This window comes from Macaca nemestrina, chromosome 11 (assembly GCF_043159975.1).
Source record: "Macaca nemestrina isolate mMacNem1 chromosome 11, mMacNem.hap1, whole genome shotgun sequence".
NCBI classification, from domain to species: domain Eukaryota; kingdom Metazoa; phylum Chordata; class Mammalia; order Primates; family Cercopithecidae; genus Macaca; species Macaca nemestrina.
In genome coordinates, this window is record NC_092135.1 from 7,028,127 (window position 1) to 7,056,114 (window position 27,988).

Sequence of the window (27,988 nt, forward strand, 5' to 3'; positions counted from 1 at the left end):
AACTGCCCCCCTCCCATTTCTCCTGCTAACGAAGTCTGACTGTTGAAATCTTAGACGAATTTGTTTTTCCTCAAAGAGTGTACTTTGATGCCCCAGCCAGTATGAGATGCTCATTTTGTGCCTTAAAGTGCATGCTGTGTTTACCTTTATCATAGCATTTATCACTCTGACATGACTGAAGGTTTATTTTTCTAACAAGCAAGTGTTCAAAGCTGCTTGAGGTTATGGACTACATTTTCTTATTCACTATTATTTTTCCAGATTCATAGACAAACTTGAGTTTAGGAAAGAGAACCTGTAGTTCTAAAATATTTTTTTCAAATGCATAACACACACACAAAACTATTAACATTTAAATCTGCTTTTGACCACAGCTTAAAAAGATGACATGGGATTCATGGAATCATGTTATCAGGGTATGATGTAGGTTTGCAATTAAAAAAAAGAGATCTTTTCAATAATTTATTAATAAAGCCCCATTGAATATAATCCAAACTTCTCCATTTTATACTGATCCTTGGGCTATAAAAGTTTTTATAGAAATGTGATTATGTATTTTTTTAGATTCTATAAGCAAAGCTCATTAAAATTCCATAAAGCAAGTTAATAAAATTGGCTGCAACTTGATACTGATGTCAGTGGATGGAGAGGCTTCCTCTGTTAGGAACAAATGGCCATGTGATACATAAATGAGACCATCATAGCAATGAAGTCATGGAAATACGAAAGCTTCCATAGGTGCAGGGGCTCGTTTTTCAGCTCCCGCATCCAATCAGGTGATCCAAACTTCTGTTCTTTCATTTAACAGCTAACTGCTTCTTGGCTTTTCCAAAACAGTAGTGAGTTATACTTGTTTCAAAAATAGACATAAAACAAATTTTAAAAGTAATACTCTAGCGATAGAGCCAAGAGAGAATTTCAGTTTAGAAATAAGCATTCTTAGCAGGAAGCCAATCATTTATTCTCTCATCCTTTCACTTGCTCAATGTTTTAGAAATTGAATATAGACTTTCAAATAAAATATGACCATCAGAGAACTTTGCATCCTAGTTGAGTAGACAAGAATTGTTAGTGCTATGGAAATGTAATATATAGGGGCACTTGATAGGCCTGAGAAAAATATTTCTCTGTGTGTGTGTGTGTGTGTGTAGTAGGGAGAGAGTGAGATAAGATAACAAATGAAAAAGGGTATTTCTAGACCAAGCAGGCAGTCTATGAAAATAAATGCAAGATTTGAGACAACAGAGCTTGTTTGTGGAATGTGAAGGAGTTTCATAAATTTGTGTTGGAGGAATGGTGAAGATGAGGTTTAGTCAGATCAGGGCCAGGCCTGTGCTAGGACAAGGAATTCATAACTATTATTTAATTAATACTTGTTGGTCTGACATCTGTAGACTTACAAGCCGTAATGTCAACTTGTGCCTTTTATGGTACTCTGTGTGTGTGTGTATGTGTACAAAAGGGATTCACAAGTCCTCATCAAGGCTATGTCCTTTCCCTATCAAGTTTTTAAATCAAAGCTCATGAAAACATAAAGCACCAAGTGCTCATCCAGATGAGGCTCTTATCTTTGGTCATTGTGCTGTTTAGCATTTTGCATCAAATCTAGATCTCCATTTCTTTTTTCTTTTAGATGTGACTCAGGAGTTGGCCGTGGTGTGAACTGCTACTCTCATGCCCTTTGCCATGGGTAGAGCTACAGAAATTAACCATAAAGAACTCATGTCAAGTTTCCACAGATATGTATATACACAATGTCAAAGTGAATGTTTTGGAATAAGTTTCATATCTTGCAAAGAGTTTGGTGTTTGAAAATAGATAAATATAGGTCCAGATATTGACTTTTTATTGCTTAGATTTGTGATCTTGAGGAAATCATTAACTTCTGCTAACCTTGATATACTAATCTGTAAACTGGATCTGTAAGTATACCTAGCTGTGCTGCCTTGATAATTTATGTGGACACAATATGAGGTAAGAGATAAGTGTATAGAAGTTGGTAGGAATTAAAACCCTACTATGTTGTTATTCTAATTATAATTGTTTTACAATGTTAGAATATAATCATCCCAGAAATATCCAGATGAAATGACCAGTAGGCAACCTTAGCATTTAAAGACAAAGTTCGTTAAAAGTAAATAGGATGTTAATAATAATGATCTAATCCATTTTCTTCATTTCATACAGCAAGATCATCGGGGTAACTATGTAACCTTTACAAGGTCACCATCCACAAAGTGGCAGAGTTTTGATGAATGAAGAAAGCTTCCCTTATGAATTAAAAATGTCATTATTGGCTCCAAATGTGTATACTGCAACCTTTCAATAAAGTCCTATTGAATGAATTGCAATTGCCCTCTGGTATTGTAGGTAACTAGATCTTTTCTCCACCTTCTCATTATAAGGGAGAAAATTATCATTGTATACACAGGCAATATTTGAGTGAAGCTCTGGCTTATCAACTCAAAGACTCTGAATCACCAAATGAAGGTTTTAGGGGCATTTCAAACGATATCACATTATTTTGTTTTTTTTAACAAATGGGCATTAAGAAGTAAAGTGATTCAGTAAAGGGAAACTGGGATCCAGTAATGAAAGCAATGAAATTGGGCAGAGAAACAAAGGAAAAAGAAAGAAGACTGCAATGAAGAGCATAGTCACTCATTAGAACAAAAATAAATCAAGGAGAGAGTAAGGTTTTCGTAATAAAACTAATTTTCTCATAATTTTGAACTCATGTGGAAATTGCTAGGCTAGGGTTTGGTATACATTTCCCAATTGTGGAAATATAAATTTAGTTGTGAGATGGGGGACTATCGGAAGAGAAAGGAAAAAGTGCTCATATGTATTGTCAAAGATAAGCCAATTCAACAAAAGGAAAATCTTTAAGACTCTTCCAAAAGAGCATTATAGTTCTTCCTTTACTTGTGCCGACTGTAAATGCCACAAAAAGTTGCTGCTGAAAAAACTAGACAGATTGTTTGTTTATTTTGAATATTACCTATTGATTGAGTTTGTGCATAAGCTTCAGATAACTCAAAGTGCATCTCCTTATTTGAAGAGCCTTATGAATCTGATTGACGTTCTCATATATCATAGATGAAATTCCACATGTGATGAATGAGCTAGAATGAAGAGTTTTTGATCCCTCTCTCAAGGCTGTATTTGTGTGACCCTAATATGTAGCAACAAACTTAAGATACTGTGCTTGGAAATCATTCAAAGTGATGTATGGCTCAAAATTAAAGCTCTTTATAATCTCACAACCTATACTTATTGTTAAAAATAGTAAGTAACGACACCATATGTGTTCCATGCATTCCTGCTATCTTCTGAATGCACACTCTATCACTGTAATTGTCTTTTAACATACTTAATATTTAAAGAATTTTCTCAGTAATATATGTACCTGCTGTTCTGTTTTGGAGCAGATGCATACCTAAATTGCTGTTTTATACTCAAGCCTGTGAGCACTAAAAGGTTGAATAACATAACAGGTATTTGAACCCTTAGCTGTGGCATAACTAGGGCTAGAACTCCTCAGCTCTTCTAACTCCCAGTTTCACTGTAACCAACTATCAAGTCATATCACTTCTTCTTGTGTCAAAGGAGTTAATATTATATGTAAAATGACTTTTTGTTAAACATTGGCCTACTATATCTACATTCAAAGTTAACTAATTCCCTCAGGGTAAACCCAAAGGAAGAATTGTAGCTATTTAATATCCTGAAAATCTGAAATGAGGGAATTTCTGCAGTTTTTATTACTGGTAGGTAATTATGTTCTCTGCAAAGATTCATAATAACTGTACTGAAGCTGGCCCTTCTAACCTGACTTTATTTTAATTTTGTTTAATTAGAAACTTACAAAATCTATAACTGGGCAAGCATTCATCTTTCCTTTGAAGTTAAAAGCCCAAATTTTGGTCAGATTATGAGAAATGTAAGTGCACGTGCACACACACACACACACACACAAAAACACACCACACCACAATGACAACCACCAACAACATATTATTATAAGAATAATAAAAACAATTAGAAGTTATGTATACCTGAAGAAAGTCCACAAGTGTAACTATATATCATGGAAAATATTGGGTTAATAATCCATTTTCAAGGCTATTGTCACAAATGTCATGAAGTATTACTTCAAAATATAGGAAGAATGATCTTGTAAAAAAATTTTCCAAATAAACTTTTATAAAGTGACTATTTGAAAAGAAATTGCTAATGTTCAATATATGTATACAAATATTAATTGATTATAGATAAAAATAAACCCAAGTCTTATATTTAATGAATAAAGTGTGTGGTCAGTAGAAATCTAAAGGAATTGTGGAATTTTAATGCATTTTTCTTAGAGCTTCTGCATCATAGGTTATGAAGACACCAAAATATACCAAGTTCAGAGCTAATCTTTTTCCGCTGTTCTATTATTCACTCAATTAATAGATTTTGTACAGCATAATGATCATTAATGATTATTCCTTAAGAATATTGACCCTAAAATATTTAGCAAGCAGCGAGCATTCAATTGAAATGTTGATTGGAAATGGGGAAATTAAACTGTCACTGATAAAATACTAAAGCTCATTATCACAAAGTTTCATTTTAAATGTTCAGAATTAGCTTTATTACTGCATCGGTAATGATAAGCATGAGTCTTAAATCCATGTCATTTAGGTTTTATGAGCATTATTAAAACACATTAACCACAATTCAATTAATTTACAAAATAAATGCTATTCTACAATATTTGTTTTACTGGCTCTTAAGCAAAGCTGTTGCATTAGGAAGTCCAAAGCCATATGCCTATGGAGTATATTTTACCCTTATCTCTCACCCCCATCTTTGTGGCTTTTCAAAGTATTCACTCTCCTCAGATAGGTAAATGTGCTGAAGGGAAAACACAGCTAGCTTGCTGCCACGCCTTTGTATCATTAGGACAATACTGACCTCTAGTGTTCTAGAAGGTGGAGAAACTAGCCCAGCACTGTGCCTTACTTCCTCTTACTAACCACTTAGATCTTTTTCTAAAGCAACACGGGAACAATTTCATAGAAGAAGAAGAAAAAGAAGGAGGTGGAAGACAAGGAGATGAAGAAGTAAACGAAAAAAGTCAGATTCCAACTGCTCCTACATATTCTCTGAAATAATTTATAAACCAGGGCCCTTTGGATCCTCCTTTAGAGAGGATGATCCCTTTAGCCTTCCTGTAGAATACAAACTTTAATACAATTGGTATAAGGCATTATGACTAACTGTAGATGCTGTCCCTCCAAAACTTCTGACCACAGATAGAAACACTGGCTCAGTTTTGAACATTTTTCTGTATACTACATTTGTTCAATTATCTTCCCTTGAGACATAACTCTGGGGATAAATGCACAGGGTCCTCTAGGACCTAAGTGGGTGGAGAGTGAGGTAGAAAGGCCCCTATGTGGTAAGTAATCTTCCTACTGTTCTCTAACCATGATAGTGCAAATTACAAAAAATAAAAAATAAAACTCTTCCAATATGGGTAATATTTTTGAGCTTCATGACAGGAATAAGGGATATGGGAGCAAGCCCAGAAACTTGAGGCACCTTGATAAACCATCTTTGGAAACAACACAGATGGCTTAATTGCATTCTTTCTCATTTAGGAGGTCCCAGAGCTGGAAAAACTTCCTCTCCTCAGCCTAGAGAGGCAGCTGAGAAATTGAGCCTGAACCTCTCACAGCTCCAGAGATTTATTCAAGTTTGACGGACTGGATTCTTTAAATATATAGTGCAGTTGGTGGATCCCCAGGAGTCCAGCCTTCCTGCCTATTAAATTAAATGTCCTGCACTTGCCGAGGTTAGATCTTGGACGACAGAGTGTACACTTAGTGTATACTCATTAATTTTCATAAGCAAAAAGATTTTTGGGGTGGGGTGTGCATCAAAGCTCTTCCTCCTCTAATAGGGGCAGCCATTGATCTTGTGGTTGACTACAGTGGTCCATGACTCTTAGGCCAAAACTCCCAATCCTGTTAAACCGGTGCCCATTGGTTGCAGGATACCCCAACTAGAGCCTTCTACCTAGGGCAGAACGCAGAGCCACATATCGTGGGGTGCTCGGTATACTGCAAATCTGAGGCACTGCATTCAGAGATGAGGCACTGTCACCGAGCACGGTGGCTGGGAGCTTCTCCATCCCAGGAAGCTCAGCTCCCAGTGCATTCTGTCTGAACCGGGGGCCCTTCTCCGGAAAAAGCCCTGGCTGAGATCATGCAGGCATGGAACGAGGAGCTAGCAGGAGATTAAGGGAAGAGAAACCCTTCCTCATCCCCTAAACTTTGCGATAACGGAAGAAGGCAGGAAATCCAGCAGGGCTGGCTCATTTGAGCTCTGCTAACTTTTGGGATGGTTGGAGTGATGGAACCACACTGATTAGCTTTTTTTTTTTTTTTTCCGTTTCCTTTGCCCAAAGCAGACACAATCGAGTACGCTTAGACAGTTGATTGTCTTTCTGAATGCGATCGTTTTCCACCTCACCTACCCGCCCCCAGCTCCTCGTACTCACAATTTGTCGCTGTTAATCCTAAATGCCACAAGCCGGAGAACAGCAAAGTCAAAACGCTGGTCAGCCGTGGTACAGAATCCATTTCCCCCGAGTGAGCGGTCCCTCCCAATGGAATCCCAAATTCGCAGTCGCCAGCCGCGGCTTCTTCTCGCTCGCTCTCTTCTCTGCACGGCCTGACCCCCTCCCACCCCCCCTTGGAGAGGCACTTGCTCTTTCACACCATCCCGTGCCCAGACGCTCCACCGAAACCGTGGCGGGGGAGTCTCCGGAGGTGCAGCTGGGGCTACGGTCCCCGCAACAGCCGCTAGCTGGACTCGCCTTCCTCGCCCGCCTCTTCCTTCTCTTCCTCCCTCCTTAACGGTGCAAATCCAAACCCAATTAGAACGACAAGCGCCGGAGCTCGGTGGACAGCCAAATCCACCTCTTCGGGCGCGAGAGCTGGAATCAGCACCGGGGTGGCGGACAGCTCCTTATAGGCGAGCGGGGCCGCGCGGCGCCGCCCACAGCCAGGCCCGCCCCGCGCTCGCCTATAAGAGCAGCCTGGGCGGGTCTTTGCCCCGCTCCGGCGCTTTTCCTCCAGGCAGCCTAGCCGGTGCGGTGCGCTTTGGCTACCTGGGAGTGAAAGGGAAAGGAGATTCTCTCTCTCTCTACCCTCCACCGGCTTCCTCTTCCCTTCCCCCCATTTGGGAAACGAGTAGAGGTATTGAAATTTAAAGGAGATTTTCAAAGACCGCTGCTGAAGGATGCTAATAGGAGCTGGAAGACAAGCGCATTAGGAAGAGGGAATTTCCCACGGAAAGCTTTGTAATGAGCTAACAAGATGCGTTCCTCCACCCCACGTTTGGAGGGGAGGGGAAAACAGAGCTTGAATTACGCATTTAATTTCCCCTGCGTTCGTTCCCTAATGGGAAAAGCTGATGGGTCTCGATAGGATCGGGATTTCTGGTTTCGCGGTTTAACGTTGTGCGCGCTCCCCTGCTTGCAGACCCCACAGCTACTCCCACCGCTCATCCTCTCGCCGGTCTTGGCGTCTGCGTCTCCCGCCCGCTGTTGGCGCTTTGCTTCGGGCAGGTACTGCAAGGTGCTCGGGGCTCTGGATTCCAAGTCAGTGGTTCACTGACATCTCAGGGAGACGGAGAGAGGAGACACACATGGGTGTGGTAGTGATGAGAGTCAGGGTGGAAGCCCGGGTTGGCTCATAGAATTCAAAGTATGAGGACTCTGCTGTAGGGATTTGAATTTTGAAAAAGGGAAAGAGTGATTTGGGTTTCTTTCTAGACACCCCCTCTTACAAATTTTGTTTCTGTTTTTGGCTTCTAGTATACATCTGGAAACTCTCCTGCTTTATCATAAATCAACTTAGTTTGTTTTTATTGGAAGCTGTCAGAGAGCTGTCAAATCTTAACAAAATGAGGGACCATAATGATTTCTCCTATTTGAAGCTTACAATGAAGTTAGGGTTGATGAACTCTACCCACTTCAGAGGAATCTGATGTCTCCCTCTCTCCTCATCCTCCTCTTACCTTCAACAGAAGCAATTATACAATCTTATTTGTCATTGTAGACTCCTGACAATCCTGGCTGCACAACTATAGATGGGACTAGGTTTCAAGCAGCTTCTGCATGAATCCTGAGGTTAACCTTGTGTTTTTTGGTTACAGCTAGACTCACATCACTGAAATATTAAGAGATAGTTGAATGACAACTGGATTAGTGACCTCATCATTTTATTAGAGAAGAAAGAATTTTGAGGGTCCTATCACTTACACATAAATGATCCTCTTCTCTCTAAGCTTCTAACTAAAGATGATTATGTAAGTCGCTAGATTCCTGGGCAAACTGAAAGACTTTCCCAGCTGGAGTTTTAGTTAGAGTGCATGGTAGGGTGCAGTGGAGGACCACACCCAGAAGATGGTGAATGTCAACATATGGAGGCTGAGGTGACCTAAGGAGCTGTCCTCTTGGCAGCTGGGAAGGGGTCTGAAGAGAGGAGAGGGCTGAGGTTCAAAATCTATCTGCATGGGCTTCTTTTTTCCTTCTACCAAGGGTACTGAGGAGCTGCCACCCAACCCCTAGCCTTTGAGGATCCCATGGTGAAAAACATTTATCTGGCTATTAATCATACTAAGAAGTCTAGAGAAATATACTGAGCCATTACAGCTTGGTATGTTCTAATTGTATGTAAACACTTAGGCATTTTTAAAAGTAGAATAGTACAGATATAACTGAAGCTCCTTTTGCATTTTCTCTGATCCCATTCATCTGCCATCATACCTAGAAGTAAACACTTTACTTATCTGGTGTATATCATTCCTATACATAATGTTTTTAAACTTTTACCATACATATTTATCTCCCTGAACAATATGTAGAGTGCTTTGTCTTTAACCAATACATAAGTGGTGTCATGTTCTTTCATTTTGCACCTTGCAATTTACTTAGTACTATAATTTTGAAATGTATGTATCCAGCTACATAAAGTCCTAGTTATTTTATTATAACTACTGTATTGTATTTCATTTCATAAATATGCCAAAATATATTCATTAATTCTTTGATGTATGGATCTATAGATTGTTTCCAGGGTTGTTGATATTTCCCTTTAAAAAGTACAATCTTGTACCTGTCTTTTAGCTATTCTTGCTCATATACTGAAGAGTAGAATTTCTGGACCATAGGAAATGCTTGTCTTCAGCTTTACCAGGTATTTTCTGTTATTCTTAAAATGATGGTACCAATTCATAAGTCTCCTCCCCCTAGTTCCACATCCCTAACAACTCTTCAAGACCCCTCTCTTTATGAATAGGAATATGATAGTCAGACAACACGTCTTTTGTCACTGAGTTTAATGTTCCACTATATAATTCCACCTTCTACACCTCACACCCCCCAAAATGTTTAGTTTAATATAACATTTCAAAAATTATAGAATATGTTGGCTTTGTCTTCTGGCAGGATGGCTTAAAATTAATTATCTGTGCCAGTAAAATGTGCGTAGGATAGATATGAACAGGCCATTAGGAAATTTTTTGCCATGAAGCCCTCAAACTGTGAATGGTTTTCAAGCTATTAGTAAATATTGGAACTCTGCATTCACATGTCTATGTGCAGACCCAGTGTACAGTGTATAAATTTCACCTAATTTAAACTCCTATTTACAGCTGTAGCTTTTTGTTTCTCTCCCTCAAACACACCTGTTCTCAGAGCAAGTTGAGCCTTAAATGTCAGACATTTGTCTAATATTTGTTAACATTTTAGTAAGAATACTGCAGCTCTGAATGTAGTGAGGGGTAAACAGCTGTTCCTCTGAGACAATAGTGTAAACAATGCCGTCTTCTGGGGGCATTCTGCCAGCAAGTATTTATTAGCAATAGAATATTAATCACCATAAAAACTGTTTTCAGCCAGATTGATATTTACCTATTGAAATTCTTTTGTAAAGCTTTTAGTCTGATAAATCCACTGTCCAAATGGTGAAGCAGAAGCTGAGTAAACTCCCTTTTCTCCCCCATGTTTCTCCATATAGAAAACTAACTCATCTTTGCAGAGCACTCTGCTTTGAAGAGGCTTAAAAGTTCTGCATGGATGGAGCAGGTTGAACACGAACAGAACATGGGGGAAAAATGGATAATTTTGAAACCCCAAAATGTCTGTATTTTCAAGATGATAAATCTGACCATCTCCTCAAGACAAACTTCTATTTGAAATCCTAAAAAAAAGAAATGAAACGGATAGGATGGCATTTCATTGTTTCTTTTGTTTGATTTTCCCTTGAGCGCTTCCACTTATTTTTCCTTAGGAGACAGAAGGGAAAGAATCATTCATCAAATGGAATCTTTGCATTGGAATATTCAACAAGTGGTTCATCTCACTGATTTTATAATTCTCTCGTGAGGCATACAGAAGGCATGTTTGGTCATCTCCATTTTATTGATGGGATACTAAGAGGAGACTGATATTGACATGATAAATGTCACACAGAATTAATGGCTCCAACCCATAGGGGCACAAAAAATGAAGGTCTCCTCCCTCCCCCATTCTATTTCTTTTCTCTTTAGAAAGCTTACTGGTAAAAGTCACTATGACATATGGACACCTTGAATGTATTGAAGAAAAATCCACATATAATCACAGTAGGCTACTCTATTTTTAATATCAGTTCTTTTGGATTATTTTGACTTCTCATGTTATGGTTTGTGGTAAGGACTAAAGGCTAACATCTGTTGCCACCCAAATCTTCAAAATAGAGTTTTTCAAAATATTGATGTGGCAGAAAGCTAATTATTTTTCTTTTCATTCTTTCTTGTTTCATATTTTTTTCTTTATTTTTGGTTCCTCCTTAATAGTATGTTGCCAGTAATATGATACAGAGTGTGGGAAATAGAAAAAAAACTATCTGCTTCCACAGAGTTAGGTATTATTTAGAAAACTAAGATGTAAACACATTAAAAAGTTCACAATACGGCCGGGCGCGGTGGCTCAAGCCTGTAATCCCAGCACTTTGGGAGGCCGAGGCGGGCGGATCACAAGGTCAGGAGATCGAGACCACAGTGAAACCCCGTCTCTACTAAAAATACAAAAAATTAGCCGGGCGCGGTGGCAGGCGCCTGTAGTCCCAGCTACTCAGGAGGCTGAGGCAGGAGAATGGCGGGAACCCGGGAGGCGGAGCTTGCAGTGAGCCGAGATCGCGCCACTGCACTCCAGCCTGGGCAACAGAGTGAGACTCCGTCTCAAAAAAAAAAAAAAAAAAAAAAAAAAAAGTTCACAATACAAATTAGCATGTGACTATGTGTCAAATCTCTGAGATTACAAATGCTATGTGAGTTTTTAAGCTGACAAAGATTGCTTCCTCTGGGAAAGCTAAGTTGCCCTTGGCATAATGAATCGGTTCTTTGTCTCCTTGGAAGTAGGGGGATTTGAGTCACCCTGGGCCTTAAAGGTTGCTATTCAGATGAGGTCAAGTCAGGTATATTTGCATAACAGGAAAGTCAAGTCTTAGAATCATGAAGACAGAATTCTACTTTTGCAGAAGAGTGTTCAGATTAAGACCCATTAACTTTAGCCACATATGGAGAAAAATCTACTTCAGCTTCTCCCCACTACTTCTCTCCCCGTCTCTTCTAGTTCTCACTTAAGCCCTATCTTGTCACAATACTTATCCTTGACATCAAAAATGGTTATCTTCTGTCATCTGCCTCCTGCCAGTACAAGGGCCTTCTCTGTTAGAGGCCTTTGCCGGGTGTGCATGCTTCTCAGCTGGTAAGATGCTGTGCTGTTGCATATACTGCTCTTTCCTCTTTGCCTGGGCTTTTTGTTCCACTGGCAAATGTTCAAGTCCAGACTCCACTAACAATTCTCTCTTTCCCTAACTCAGTAATTTCTCAAGAGTAGTTTCCTGAAGAATATTTGAGTTTTCAGTACACATAGTAGGTTTTCAAGGAACAGCTGATGTCTGATAATGTTAGCTATAAAAAGTCTTTGTCAGTTCTTTCAGGGGTTATAGCGATCCCCCAATCCACTCTTTGCACCAGAATGCAGAGGCTCCTTTAAGGACATTTATCCTTATTTACCTTAAAACCAAGATGTCAACTATATAAAAAAAAAATCACTGAAAATGCAGTTTAGGATTAATATCCTGATAGTTTATTTTCCTAGTCACATGTTTCTCCAACATTTAGATTTATTTCTCAGAGGGAATTTACCCTCTAAAGTATCTATGTAATTGCATTGGTACAAATCTAGCCATGCCACATCCAGAAACATGTCAAAAATCATGTTTCTTTTTCATTTATTTCTGCCTCTCTCTAAAAGAACTGCTGCCTATAATCACGAAGAAGTCATTTTGATATATATAGCATTTCAGGAGAAACTTGTTTGAGATAATTAAATGAAAATAATTCTGAGCTTAAAACAGGAAATTCTAAGTATTAGCCTTGCCTTTGAAGCTTACTATTACGAGGCCTGGAGTATATAACTTGGTTTCTTTGAGATTCCATTTCCATACCTGTGAATTGTGAACTATGATAATCCCTGGCTTTGGTATTTGTGCATATTCAAAGGAATCATATATTTAAAAATACTTTTGTTATACGGACACAAGTTGTAAATGCTATGTCTTAGCCTGAAGAAGACAATTTATTCAGTCCATAATCACAGGATTTCTAATGCATTTTATTTGCCAGTTCAAGTAAAAATAAGTGCAAACATCTATAAATATTACTCATTCTAGTGGAAACCTGCATGATTTATTACTCAAAATAATCACAGTAATTTAATTAACTCAACATTAACTTATTGAGCAACACTAATGTGCCTAGCCTTGTCTAATTTTTTTCTTTTTTTTTTTTTTTTTTGGCTAAATAGATGTCATCAATGACCTGGTCCTATCTGAAGTTTTTTATACTTTCCACAGTTTCTAGCTGGGAAGTTGACATGCACAACAAACACAATGAGTGCTTATAGGAGAGGAACAATTTAATCCTATATTTTTCAAGTCCATCCAAGTGGCAGACATTGAGGTCCTGGTCAACAGTCAATTCCAACTTTTTCCTTGATTCCGAAACAGGCTGGTAAAGAAATCACAATTGGAGTAAGCCTACCGTAGCAATTGCATACCCCTTTGAGAGTGATTATCTGATGCTCGCCGTGTGACTCAGTTCTGACCAAAAAGACTCAAGAGGAAAAAGAGATCTTCTTAGGAAAAGAGAGAAGAGTGGGAATAAAAAGGCCATTGCTATTGTAGTTTTCCCCACAGCATGGACAATATCTTGTGAGGGGATGAGGTTTGTAATAACAATAGCCAATTTAGGACCCTAAACAGTTGGCCAAGACTACAAGATGAGAAAAAACAAAGATGGACATTTCCTGAATCTTTATCACAACATTAAATTATTTCTACTCAAGAACCATAAATATCTTTACTCTTTAAGCTACTACTTGTTAAGTCCTCTAGAAGAAAATAAAACAGTGTTCATTAAATATCAACCTGCAGTAGGCATTTGACTTTGTTTTCTCTTTTAGAATTCATGGCAAAATTCTGAAGGCAGTATCATTAGCTACATTTGGCATATAAAGATATTTTTTAAACTCCTGAAATTTAAGTAACGTTGTCCAAAACACAAAGCTATTATTTAGAAATGCAAGGATCTGAACCTGTGTTTTCTGATACCAGATTTTTGGTTTATCATGTCATTGCTCAGTGCCACAGCTGTTCACAAATGAAATACATCTACTAAATCTGTGTGTTTGTAGAGTGTGTGTGTGTGTGTGTGTGTGTGTGAATTAATCTGATCATTTGAGCCCATATATGATTGACAATTTGACTTCTATAAAAATTATTTTTAGTGTTACAAAGGCCCTGTTTCTGTCTCTTAGGGAATAGCTTACTTCACAGCCAATGTGTTATTACTCAGTTTGTTAAAGGCAATTAATGAAGAACAGCAGGTATCTGTTCTGTCCTAGGTGCACATCTGATATTTAAGTCAGGCTGACATCTAAACATAAGATCTGTGATAGCCACTACTAGGAAAACTGTTTTACAAAATTTTCCAAGGATATATTTTTCAGTAAATAAATTATTTGGAAGAAGAAAGAGCTGATTTCAAAAGATTATTTTATTGTATAATCTAATCCCTAGTATTTATGTCCTTTTATCCCTTTTGAATTTAAATCAGCACACAAAGCACAGTAAAAACATTTATAATTTGCTTTTTATTGGCATTTTTAATAAGGTGGAAAGAATGTTAGCCTAGAGCCAGCAGGGGGTGTGCTGACTAGTAGGAAGTAAAAAATGCAGAGCAGATTTGAAGCAGCAGTGTGAGAAACTTTGTAGGCTGCTGAATTCTTGTTTATTTGTGGGAAAGTGGAGAGAGGACACAGGAGAAGGCACCAAAACACAAAAACAAATCAAAAACAAAAACAAATCTGCTGATGATGTTTTTAAAATCGTTGTTTACAACTGTTGCTACCTCTACTAAGAAATCACACGAGACCTAGAATAATAATTGTTTATAATCCAAAATATTGAATACAAATTATCTTATTTTTAATGTTATTTTTAAAATATGCCACCTGCTTCTTTCGATGGAAAACTTCTCGATTTTAGCCCTGGTAGAGGCACTGCAAATACTAGTTTAATAATTAGACTTAGGCTGCGCATATTATTAGTAGATCATGACGTAGCACTGAAAGCAAAAGGCCTTCAAACAGCAGAGAAACTTGCTGTCTAGTAAATACACTTTTATTTTTCCTTTTGCATGAAGGAAAATTTATTTTAAAGGGCAAGTTATATATATATATATAACCTAATACATTTTTAATTAAAAATTATTAAAATAGGGAGGTTTTCAAAGAGTCAGTTATATGATGTCATTTAAGTGGAGCGTATCTTGATGCAATTTGCACAAGATTTTTTGTAAATCTGGCAATGTGTAATTAGATGCTAGGAGTACACAGTAGCTATGCTCAAGCTTCATGCAACTTAAGAAAGAGGATTGGTATAAAAGGGAAAAAGAAAAACATGACATAGTTGAGAAGTCAGTAAACCCTGTCCTACAGGCCCAAACTGGCCGGCTGCTTGCTTTGGTAAGTTCGTAAGCCTGAATGATTGCTACATTTTTTAATAGTCAAAAAGAATCACGAAAAGAATAACATCTGTGACACATGTAAATTACATAAAATTCAATGTTTACTGTCCACCATAAATTGTGTGTGTTTTAACACTACCATGCTAATTTGTTTGTGTTATCTAATCTACGGCTGCTTTTGCACCAATTGTGAAGTTCAGAAATTACCACAGAAACTATGTGATCTGCAGAGAATCCCTTGAACACGGGAGGCGGAGGTTGCGGGAGGCGGAGGTTGCAGTCAGCCTAGATGGAGATGGTACCACTGCACTCCAGCCTAGGCGACAGGATGACTCTCTCCGACAAAAAAAAAAAAAAAAAAAAAAAAAAAGATATGACCCACAAAGCCTAAATTATTTACTATCTGACTCTGCAGAAAAGGTCTGTTGACCTCTGACAGAGTCTAGCAAGTGTATCCTACTAGAACAGGATACAAGGTATAGAAGGACTATGCAATAGGGGGCATGATGGTTCATTCATCCATTCAGGATTATTATTATTATTTTTATTTTTATCAAGACCTTTGGATGTGCCAGATACTGTGGGATAAGACTAACAACATTGTCTCTGAAATCTTAGAAAACACAGGCTGTATATGTAGATTTAGTGATGTCTATTAAAGTGGGTTGAAACCATTTCTGCTCACCAAGTTGCATTTGAGACTTCAAATTATTACCCATCTCACTTCCCTTAAAAGTATAGAATAAATGTTATGCTGTACTTATCATTTCTCTGATACCTTAGGATTACTGATTATCGATCAGCCTTTATTACCTTCCAAAAAAATTCTGACAGCTCAGTATGACTGCATGTTTTTGTGCATACTTATGTTTCAGAATTGTGACATACTTTCAAACTTACAGAAAAGTTGCAAAAATTGTATAAAGAACTCCCGTTGTCATTTTACTTTTAGCATTTTTTCTTTTCTTTCTTTTTTTTTTTTTTTTTTTTTTGAGACAGAGTCTCGCTCTGTAGCCCGGGCTGGAGTGCAGTGGCACTATCTCGGCTCACTGCAAGCTCCGCCTCCCATGTTCACGCCATTCTCCTGCCTCAGCCTCCCGAGTAGCTGGGACTACAGGCTCCCGCCATTATGCTTGGCTACTTTTTTGTATTTTTAGTAGAAACGGGGTTTCACCATGTTAGCCAGCACGGTCTCGATCTCCTGACCTCATGATCCGCCCACCTCGGCCTCCCAAAGTGCTGGGATTACAGGTGTGAGCCACCGCGCCCAGTCGTCACTCCAGTTTTATAGAAGACGCTGAGACAGAAAAGGGATTTTTGTAATTGCCCAAGTTCACATGGCTAGTGAGAGGAGATAGTCAATTTCAGGCCAACTTCTCTCTAATTTGGAAGCCTTCCTAGAAACTTGAGTGAATGAAGTAATCAGTGAACTTGTATCCAATAAGTGGAAGAGTGTATAAGAGAGGTAGAATAACAGCACTGCATGTAAATGATTTTTTTCTAAAACCTTGTCTCTGAAAGCGAAAGAAATGTAACATGAGATGAAGGGATGTGAAATTGAGAAGGGAAAGAAGTATGCTTTAATTCAAATGGGAAAGAGGCAGCAGAGAGGGAGATGAAGGTGCAAGGGAAAGAGGCATAGGTGTTTTACAGTCACAGAGGGAGTCAAAATCAGAACCATGACAGTGGACACGGATGGTGCACGAGAAGGAATTGAGGATAGAAATAAGTATGTTGTTAAATGGGGAGAAGATGAGATTACGAAGGTCCTGCCAGGCAAACAGCTTCTGTCTTCCTAATGACTTAGGAAAAATATGGAGTCTGAAAATAATGGAGTCTGGTGCTAAAAAGAAGGGCTTAAATACAAGGAAATGAAAGTTGGAGTAATCCCTCAGAGTCACCGCACCTGGCAACTTTCAGCATTTTTTAAACATTTTGTCCTATTTTCTTAATATTTATCAATCTGTCTCTCTCTTTCTCTCTCTCTCTCGCTCTCTCTCTCCCCCCACTCCTCCCCTTCTCTGACTAAAAATCTCTACAGTTTATCTAGGTCTCCAACTCACTCAATACCTGTATCAACACAACAAAAGCCCAAAAAGTGGACAAACAGAAGGAGAACAACTACGAAGGCTCGTGAAAACTCATGATTTAGTAAGGTTTGTCCCTGTCAGACAACTAATTACAATTACATTACATGACAGGGAAAAAAAATTACATTACATGACAGGAAAATACATTACATTCCAGTGCACTAGGAATGTGATCACACCTCAAAGAGGACTCCACCTCATCTTGGAGTCAGGAAAGATTCCTAGAAAAAATGACTTATGTGGTGGGCTGAGAGAGATGGGAGGAGGATGGAGTGCTTGCACCTTTAGTTGACTTCGGGATGGAAAGAGAATGACTAGAAGGAAGACAACCAGAATTACTGTGACCACCAAGTGGACAGGTGATTTAGCTAAGAGCCAGACCACGTAAGTGTGAAGGGTTTGATATTGTATTTGTTGTTGAAGAAAGAAACCGGTATTGGAGAATTTGTTTCAAGGAGGGGAGTGGCTAGTGGTTTTATATTTTATAGTTGTTTGGCTCCAAAAGTCAGTCAGGTCATTTCCAGATAAACTAATTCTCATAGATGCGTTAGTAATTACAATGAGATAATGTGTTGCTTCTCCATTCAACAAAAGTTTTTACTTTAGGTGTTTTTAACACTTTACTCAAAGACGCAATAGCTTATGGATTTGAGATTTGGTCTTCAGAGTATTGGGCATATGCTTTTCATCTCACTTGATGTATATGATATAGAAGGCAAAATACATAAATTATTTGTATCTGTAAAATGGGATGGCAGCAAATCACAAAGTGTTGTGAAAATCAGAGGTGAGGTAAATGAAGTACAATGGCTAGTGCCTGCAGCACTCATTAAATAGTTACTGTTACTGATAATTAGGTGGCACTAAATATGACACCTTAAGACCCAGCAAGTCTTCCTTGGTAATATTTTGTTGCCTCTCTCATAGCAAAGCTTTGTAAGTGTTGCAAAATCATAGTCATTTTCTCTATTGAAGATAATTATGGGCAGGGCAAGGTGACTCATGCCTGTAATCACACCACCTTGAGAAGCAGAGGTGGGGGCATCACTTGAAGCCAGGAGTTTGGGACCAGCCTGGGCAATATAGCAAGACCTTGTCTATACAAAATAATAATAATAATAAAAAAATTAGCCAGGTGACGTGGCACACACTTGTAGTCCCAGCTACTCTGGAGGCTGAGGTGGGAGGATCACTTGAGCACAAGAGCTCTAGGCTGAAGTTAGCTATGATCATGCCACTGCCTTTCAGCCTCAAGAAAGAGGGAGACCCTGTCTCTAAAAAAGTAACAACAAACAAACAAACAAACAAAAATCACATTCCCTTCGGGAAACAAGACATTTAGAATGTGACCAGTGCACATCTTCTGCATGTTTCACATGTGTCTGGCAACTTGTTTCTACTGGACAATGATGATGCATTTTCTGAAAAAATAATAGCAAGTTTCAGAAACTAAATTGCAATGCCTCACAGTAAAGACCATTTTTTTGTCAATACAACCAAAAGGAATAGGCACAATAAAGCCATAAAAATTTATCGGGGGAAAAAGATGGAACATTTCTTTATTTAAAGAAGACTTTAGACAAAAAGCAAAATGCTGTAGCTCTGATTTTTGTTAAATGATTAGAGATGGAGGAAGATCAGAATTGTAGGTGCTGAATTTCAAAGTTTGGTGCTGAATTTACTAGACAAATATTTATCAAGGAAATTCTATATTTATAACTTGCTGACTCTATCCCCACTTCCTATGAATAGCATTCTTTCTTTGGTCTGATATTATTTCTAGTTTAGGAAAGAATCATCTGCTGTGTATAACCCTAGGAAGCATTTGTTTATAGCAGTAATGAGGATGGAGAAACTTCAGTTGGTTTCTTAGAAATCTTTTTGCTATACTCTTGGGATTACATATAAAATGTTATTTTCATCTTTTTCTTGTTTGTCAGAACATCTGATTAATCAATTTGAAAATCCATATTCTGGTTGTCTAGCAGATTTTCATTGGGTAAAAATGAAAACTAAATTCAGCATGAGTCTAGGAACTACCAGTGTGCAATTTCAGATTTATGGGATTGAATAGGATTCAATTAGATTTTGGGAAAAGAATATATATAAATAAAACATGTATCCAATTTAATTTTAATCAAACATTTTATATGGGGGATTTTAATGATTTCAGCTCACCATTTTTGAACCATTTGCATAACTCTATACTGACATTTGTTCTGCTATTAAACAGAAAATAAAGCGAGCCCAGATCAAATGGGTTAGAGGCAAATATGGGAAGATGATAACATCATTTAATGATGTGTTATAACAAAAAGGAAATCAAAGACCTTGGTAACTTCGGTTTAATTCACAGAAGATCACATTTCTCCACTTAGACTGATTTAAGAATTCAGGTTAGTTGACTACTATTAGCAAGACTTGCAATTATGTGAGGCAAGCACATCCACCTCTGTTCACTTGGGTTATTTATGTATAGCAGTAGATCATGAGGACATGGATAAAGGCATTGCACTTATTTTCTCCTTGAGCAGTTTCCACTGATATCTCTGATCCTGATACTGAATTACAGAACCCTGAGGATTCTGTATTGTTGTAGTTCTAAACCTTTTGCTGTGGGGGTTAGCCTGTGGATAGGAAGAGTCAAACAAGAACAAGTTATACAGTTTCTCTGGCTAGATGATGAACAATACGTGCTTCCTGTCCTTATGATGTTCCCACATGTGGATGGTGAAGCAGGCACCAAGATGACTAAGCTAGAGCAACAAGATTTGGTGAATCCAGAGCTGACGAATAACAGTTCCTCTGGCCTGGAAGCAAAGGAGGAAATTCCAGGGAAGGCAAAGGCCCAAATTTGTGAACCTGTGTGCCATGTGCTGGGGAACATTGAAACCTTCTAATAAACTAGAATGAATGTTGTGTGTATGGGAAGCCTATGGACTCAATGAGAAGAATAATTAGTGAATGTGTCCATGTGGTCTACATTTTAGGTGGGTCAGAAGGAAGGATTGAGTGCAGAAGACAAAATGTTAATCTGAAGTGGGGTCATTTTCATATTCAGGATTAAACAAGACTATAGACATTACCATTACAGTATAGAAATAAAAAATATGATGATATTTTTAAGTGTCATAACTTCTAATTATTTGCCATCATATTTTTGGTTTACTCCCTTTCAAATACACTTAAGCATAATTTTAGCCTAGAAGAGAGCAAGACCTAATATTTGGCTAGTTCAGGGAGTGACTTACAAGCAAAGAGGTTCCAAACATGATTTCCCCAATTTCTTACATTTCTAAAGCAACCCAAGTAGAAATACTGGCAAAATATGACTGAATTTTCAAAAAATCAAGTCGCTTCTTTGAAGAGATGTTAAACTCCAGAGATCAATGTATAGACCTTTCCACTTAGCTTACAACTAGATAAAACGTTCTTTTGACCTGAAATGGCTTAGGACAAATTCTTTAACAAAAGAACTGATTAAACACTATTGTCACTAAAGCCTCACAATAGTTAAAGCATTTAAAGAGTTATAAATAGGCTGAGCATTGACGTGTTAAAGGATTATATTGAGCATCACCATATACACAGGAAAGTGTCCTTCAAAACCTACTACAGGGTATAATGGACCATACATGTTGTTGTTGTGAACAAATTGGCAAGATTCAAGGTTTTCTCTGGATTCTAGCATCTTTACAAAGAGAGTGTCTGTTGTTTTATAAAAGCATTTATTTACATCTTTATCAGGCATCCTCCAGTCCCATTGTGCTCAAACATGAGAGGTTAGGGCAATCTGTGGATTGGGATGGATTTCTCTTCTGAGTCACTCCCAGACTAGGAAAGTGGCTCAGAAGAGTCACTGAGTGGGGAAACAGAGAACCAGGGATACCTCTGTGGCTCTGACCTAACTTAAAGCTCCAGATGGGTCTGACCTTTTCTCACTTTGCAATTTAGACCTGAAAAAAATGAGGCTGAAGGTGGCTCATCTTCCTCCCTTGAAAATGTTCTAAGAAGATGAACCACATTCTGTCCATACTGTCCAAGTCCCCAAACCATACCTTATAGCACAGGGGCTTGTTTCATTAGTACAAGAATAAATTGTCTTTGTTTTGCTAGAAAGCTCACAACTTTAAAACCTCCAAAAAATGAATGAATTATAATCTAGAACTTCAGATGTCTGTATCGTAATAGCTGGATATGCTTATGGAGTATGATAATGATCTTTTCCAGCAAAGTCTCACTTCGTACTCCACAAATACATACAATTATTATTTGAAAGTTAAATTAGTTTGAAAAACAATCTGTAGAAATATCAGTGTCTTCTGGGGAGGAAATTATTACATACACATCAACATTTGCCCAAATTTTAACACTTTGTTACCCTATGTCACTTTTGTGAAGTGATTATAGGGAAATTTTTCTAAATATAGAGTTTATCATAAGGAAGTTTTCTTAACTACAGAATCTTAAAAATGCACAAGGATATTCATTGCAATTTTGTTTTTAAAAGTAAAAAAACATTGGCTGGATTGGTGGCTTATACCTGTAATCCTAGAATTTTGGGAGACGGAGGTAGGCAAATCACTTCAGGCCAGAAGTTCGAGACCAGCCTGGCCAACATGGCGAAACCCCCTCTGTACTAAAAATACAAAAATTAGCTGGGCGTGGTGGTAGGCGTCTGTAGTCCCAGGTATGTGGGAGGCTGAGGCATGAGGATTGCTTGAACTAAGGAGGTGGAGGTTGCAGTGAGCCGGGATTGCAGTGAGCCGCTGCACTCCACCCTGGGCAACAGAGCAAGACTCCATGTCGAGGGAGGGAGGGAGGGAGGGAGGGAGGGAGGGAGGGAGGGAGGAAGGAAGGAAGGAAGGAAGGAAGGAAGGAAGGAAGGAAGGAGAGAGAGAAAGAGAGAAAGAAAGAAAGAAAAGAGAAAGAGTAAAAGAAAGAGAAAGAAAAAGAAAGAAGAAAGAAAGAGAAGGAAGAAAGAAAAGAGAAGGTAAAAGAGAGAGAAAGAAAAAGAAGAAATAAAGAGAGAGAGAGAGAGAGAGAGAGAGAAAGAAAGAAAGAAAGAAAGAAAGAAAGAAAGAAAGAAAGAAAGAAAGAAAGAAAGAAAGAGTAATGTAAAAATATATAAATAGCCTCTATTCAATATCACAGGTTGGCCAATAAATTTTGTATGTATGTGAAATGAAATCTTACACAACTGCGGTCATTCCTAATTGTGAAAAAATGTAAACTTAAAAATTGTATGACACGCTAAGGGAAACAGCATACAATCTGAATTCAAAATGTAATAAAAATGCATATTCTGTATGTACATGGAAAAATAATAAAATAGAATAAACAAATACCTAAATAAATATGCTAGTATAGAAGCATTGTGGGATTTTTCTTTAAATTTTTTTTTGTTTAGTGCCATTATATCCATCTTTAAAAAGATAACTTAAAAATGCAGCAATGAAGATCACAGAGCAAAAGAAAGCCACTGATGATGACTAAATGAATTACAATGTTGACATTCTAATTACCACCAGTTAATGATACGAAGTCAGTTTACAAATTAGATAACCTCTTGTGAGAACTGAGAGGTAGAAGTAGGATTTCATTGCATGTTTCTGGTGAAGAATCTCACAGTAACAATGTGTGGTCAAGGAAGACAGAATATAAGAGAAGAAAAATAGGAAAACCAATAAGGTTGGCTTTATGTGGCATGTCGGGCACACATGGGTTTGGCTTTGCCTCTTTCATGGGCATTCTAGATTTACTAACAGTGGTGAACATGAGGTGCTTTACTTGCTGATCAAGTCTGTTGCATATTGTTTCCTCAATTTCCTTCGTCTATAACGTGAGGGACTTAGTTCAATAATTTAAAGGGCAATCTCAGCTCTTAGTGGTATCTGATATTAGTATAGCCTTGGACATAATGCTAAAAGGATTTAGTAGATTTCATCACAATGAATGCTTTTGACAGAAAAACATGGTAGCTAACTGAAGGTCATGGACCTGTCTTAGTGCTATGGAGGAGGATGAATCTGTCTGCATAGTGGATAGAGGGGTTCTCATATAGACAGGGCCAGATGAGGCTGAGGGAAATAACCAGTCTGAAAGTTTCAGAAACGTGATCTGAAGTCTTGGCAACTCCACTGAGTGTCCTTAGGTAATTTACCTGCCTGTTATTGGCCTCAAATCCCCATCTGTAAGAAGGGTTTAAAAATAGCTTCATCACCTTTTTTTTGCAGGGCTTCCTGAATGAAATAATGTACCTGTGAGTCCTTTAAAAAATACTAGCAGTTAATGAAGTGCTAAATACACAACAGGTTTATTTGTGCTCAGTTTCAGCATTTGCTGTGGTGAGATGACTGCCAGTCATTCACTGAAAATTTCAAATGGTATGATCATTTTAAAAAGCAATCCCACGATGTGTATTTGGAGTCCTGAAAACATCACTTCACTTTGACCCAGCAATAGCAATTACAGGGATCAATTCTAACGAAAGTACACTCGAAACATATCCACGCCAAAGTTGTATTTACATGGAAATAATTTTAAAGACAGGCAAACGCTCAAAAATAGCAGTTTGATTAAGTAAATTAAGACATGACAGAATAGGACAGTCATTAACAATATTTACAAAGATGTTACAAATGCTTCTCTATATTAAGAAGAAAATCAAAATATAAAAGCCTAACTCATCTATGCAGTATATGTGCACAGTTGTGTAAACTATATACACATAAAATATATAAGTATTTATCCTTAAGTGATGGAATTTTTCTCGTTTGAATTTTCTATATTATCTATGATTATCATATATTATTTTATAAACAGAAAAATATTTGTCAAAACAAATCGGAAAGGGCCAATTGTCACCAGCTACCAAATGGCTGAATGGCCAATGTGGTATAGTTACTAAGAAAAATATTGTTCATATCATCTTATTTGTTCCTTTTATAAATGTCACATGTGCATACTGTATTTAAGACATTGTGAGCACAGATTGGTTGATTATTTTTTATTTGCATTTGGGCTATTTTTAAGAGAAGGATAGCCAGTAAGAGATTAAAATTCTCAGGACAAGTGGGATACATTAAGATCTAAGATACATTATTTCAGTTTTAAGCAATTGTTTCTTCTTAATGTGTAAAGGAACTGGAAAAGAAAGAGAATGAACTGAGTGTTCCAAACAACCGCGTTGCCTGTTAAAAAAAATCTAAAAGTATCACAGTGTGAATTAAGAAATAAAAAAAGGAGACAAAATTACTGCATTAAAAACAAAACAAAAGAGCCTCCATCTGTCTTGTCATTCAACCCCCAACGCTCCAAACAAACAGTGCTATTTTTATTACTTCCTTCAATTAGTCTTTTGATAATGTGGTCACCAAATTGTAGTTTGAGGTGTGGTGTTCTTGTCATTTTTGCACTTGGAGGTTTCCCTAAATTCACTCACACTTATCCTTTGCAAATTTCTATTAAGGAAGAAAAAAAACAGAACAAAACACTAGCCATGTCCCCCTTCCCCCCAAAGGCCTGCAATTTGATATTCTAAATATACCTAGAAGAATATGTTTAGTTGCAGTGACTTCTTAAGGACATCAAGGTTCTTGGGGCTCACCCATTTCATTTCAGACAAACCTTGTCTGGAGAGTGTAAAATCTGAACCATTCATGGGACTGAAGCTGGTTTAATCGCTTTGAGTTTACAGATAGCATCCACTGTTTCAACTCCTTCACAGGTAAGAATAGAAAGGAATGAGATGTAATGGTTTGGCATCAAGGCAACCCATATACAAAAGGCTGGCTCTGGGCCGGGCGCGGTGGCTCATGCCTGTAATCTCAGCACTTTGGGAGGCCGAGGTGGGTGGATCACGAGATCAGGAGTTCAAGACCAGCCTATCCAAGATGGTGAAACCTCGCCTCTACTAAAAATACAAAAAATTAGCCAGGCGCGGTGGCAGGTGCTTGTAAACCCAGCTACTTGGGAGACTGAGGCAGGAGAATCACTTAAACTCAGAAGGCAGAGGTTGCAGTGAGCCGAGATCACATGACTGCACTCCAGCCTGGGTGACAGAGTGAGACTACATCTAAAAGAAAGAAAGAAAGAAAAAAGGGGCTAGCTCTGCTAGTGATTGCTGTCTAACTTGGAAAGAGTTGCCTCCTTGTGCGTCTAATATCCTTTGAGTTAAAGGGGTAATTATTGATTACACCGCTGGGTAGATTACATGAGTTTACACATGAAATCATGTCTGGCAGAGAATGGATGCTCAGTATATAAATGTCCTTCTTATTATATATGAATATATTTTTAAGTAAAATAAAAAATTAAATACATGGGATCAGACCTGTGCTTTCAAGATTTTAACCTGGCAGGAAAATGAAAGCTGCATTACCACGGGAGGGATTCATTGCTAGGAGAGAAGTTGAGACATTTTAAATGATCCATACATGAGCTAATAAATACCAGAGGGGGCTAATATTTACAGGGTGCATTTGAAAGGGTCTTACAATGCATAAGCTTGGGAAGGAATTAGTCAGCTGTCACTCAGAAATGAAAAAGCGTAGAGTGAGTTTAAAGATCCAGCCTTAGAATATCAGAGGAATAGCTATCCCTGAAATTCTAAAGTCTAGTAAATAATATTGAGAGAGCTTTGAGACACAGGGGCTAATTTCAACTCAGCTTCTTGACAGAGATCAGATAGGTATGGCATTCATACCTGTTGCTAAACAAGATGCTGCAGAACAAAAGTCAAGTTAAATTCTCCCATTGGGTTCCCTGGCGTACGCAAAGATAATTAAGACTATAGCTTTTCAATAAACTATCTTTAGTCTCAAGAGAGACCCTTCAAATGGAAAGGGAATAGGAAATAATGGGGAATAAGAAACAAATATAACAGATCAGATAATGCTAGCTTTTCAAGAACTGTGAGAATAGTCAAAAAGAATAGAATGTCTCAAGAAGGCATTGACATTAAATTAATTGGCATTAAATAGACAAAAAAAGCTGCTCATTTTTTGGAAGAACTGTAAAGAAATTTGGAACTTGAGTTAAATGATAAACTCTTTGAGACTAAAAACATATCTTAAGTTTTTCAACCTTCTCTAAGAGCTATATAGCACCCAAGAAGGAGTATATAGTTCTCAGTACTGACTTCAAATACGTCCAAAGAGGATAACAGAAAAGCAAGCATACTACATAGGGTGGAACACAGGCACCTTGGAGAAAAATATGCTACATAGTCATAATTAAGTTTAGTCAGAAAAATCTCTGACCCAGGACAGGAGGCCCTCCCAATCCACTCAGCGAAGATGCAGGTGTCTGAGTACCTGTGCCGCTGCCTGCTTCATCCTTTTCCTTTCTGAATGAGATACGGGTACTTATTGAAGTTATTCTCTCTGCCCCACATTATAATTTGAGTATTGGGGGCATAAATGATTTGCTTTTTTGGATTATACATGTCTTTTCTGAGACAAGACTCTTTGAATCTAAAGAAGAAACTACAAAACATCACCCTGAGACATCAGATTTTGAGCTTTATGCCCCAGATGGATGGAAACTGCGGGTTGTTCCACTTGTTGAGGAATGAGCATGTCACATGTGTGAAAACAAGGGAGTACAGAAATGTTCGGTGAGCAGAAGAGTGGATTGTGGCAAAGACAGTGTGCTCACCCAGCATCCCACCTGCTACACCACACTCCCCAGCCCTTCTGTAATTATCCAGGGAGCTATGGGAGGAAATAGCAAATTTTCCTTCTGAAGTGCCCCAAATCTGGCATATAACATTTCAGCTTTCTCTCTCTGCCACTCTATAGGAAGGTTGTGGGTCTGGATGGTGCAGCTCCAAGACAGTAAATGATCCATCAGCCTGGAAACACCCACCAGCTTCCCCTGTCTTCCTGAATTAGGCACATAACAAAAGCAAGAAATAAACTGTGGGTTATTTGTTTTGTAGCATTCACTTAACCTATCTTGATTATTACACAGGCTATCTGGTGTAAAGGATAAAAATAGAGGGGAAGGCTACTAGGGTGGTAGTTCCAGAAACTTCCTCTTTCTACTGTTTTCAAGAAGAAATATTCAAATCTTTATCAAGTGAGACAACTCAAAGTATATGTAGCCAGGGCATCAAAGTCAAACTCAGATCTCAGGGCCACGTGCAGTTGTTTCCACTTTGGATATGGACACAGATGTTTCAGAAACCAGTGAGACAAAGTTATATGAGCCACATTTATTCAAACTACGACAGTGGAGGTAGGAATAAGAAAGCTACAGAGAAGAACCTAAAAACGTTTGCAATGATTTTTCTGTATCCTTATCTTTGCCTATCCTGGTGAAATGAAGGATTTGAGGATATATTTTTCCCAAATTTAAAAATAAGACCTTCACTTATTTTCTGGTTCATTTCGCTTTCTCAGGAACTCTGACATATGGATTAACCTCTTTTTTTCCACCTTTTTCCTAGATCCTCTCTTTCAGATTTTAAATCAGCTTTAGTCAAAAAAGATCTTCCCTGACCCAGGACAAGAGTCCTTCCCAAGCCACTCAATGAGGGGGCAGGTGTCTGTGGGCCCGTGCTGCTGCCTGCTCCGTTCTTCTTCTTTCTGAATGAAACACAGGTGCTTACTGTAGTTACACCATGTCTACTTCACATTACAATGGCTAAACCTATAGAGTCTGAAACATATATTATCTTGTCGTCAAGTCCCCATCCAACTGTGATACCCTTTCTCCTGTCCTTCATAGAAGAACATAAGAAACTCCCTATATTT

The 27,988-nt window shown here is 38.1% G+C and overlaps 1 protein-coding gene and 1 long non-coding RNA gene across 3 annotated transcripts in view; one reads left to right on the forward strand and one right to left on the reverse strand.

The window, feature by feature from the left end:
• Positions 1-27,988, reverse strand: part of LOC105492445 (contactin associated protein family member 5) — a 909,336-nt gene that overhangs the window by 872,356 nt on the left and 8,992 nt on the right. The window contains exon 1 of one of the 2 annotated variants that reach the window (XM_071072553.1): positions 6,554-7,012. The exons of the other annotated variant lie outside the window; for it this stretch is intronic. Coding sequence (XP_070928654.1) covers positions 6,554-6,635 — 82 coding nt within the window. The 5' untranslated portion in view covers positions 6,636-7,012. Of the gene's footprint in view, positions 1-6,553; positions 7,013-27,988 lie in introns of those variants that run through there. 2 annotated transcript variants of the gene reach the window in all.
• LOC139357061 (uncharacterized) lies at positions 7,112-22,036 on the forward strand. The gene is made up of 3 exons (XR_011609669.1): positions 7,112-7,620; positions 17,180-17,289; positions 19,585-22,036. It is a non-coding gene; the product is annotated as an uncharacterized lncRNA (long non-coding RNA).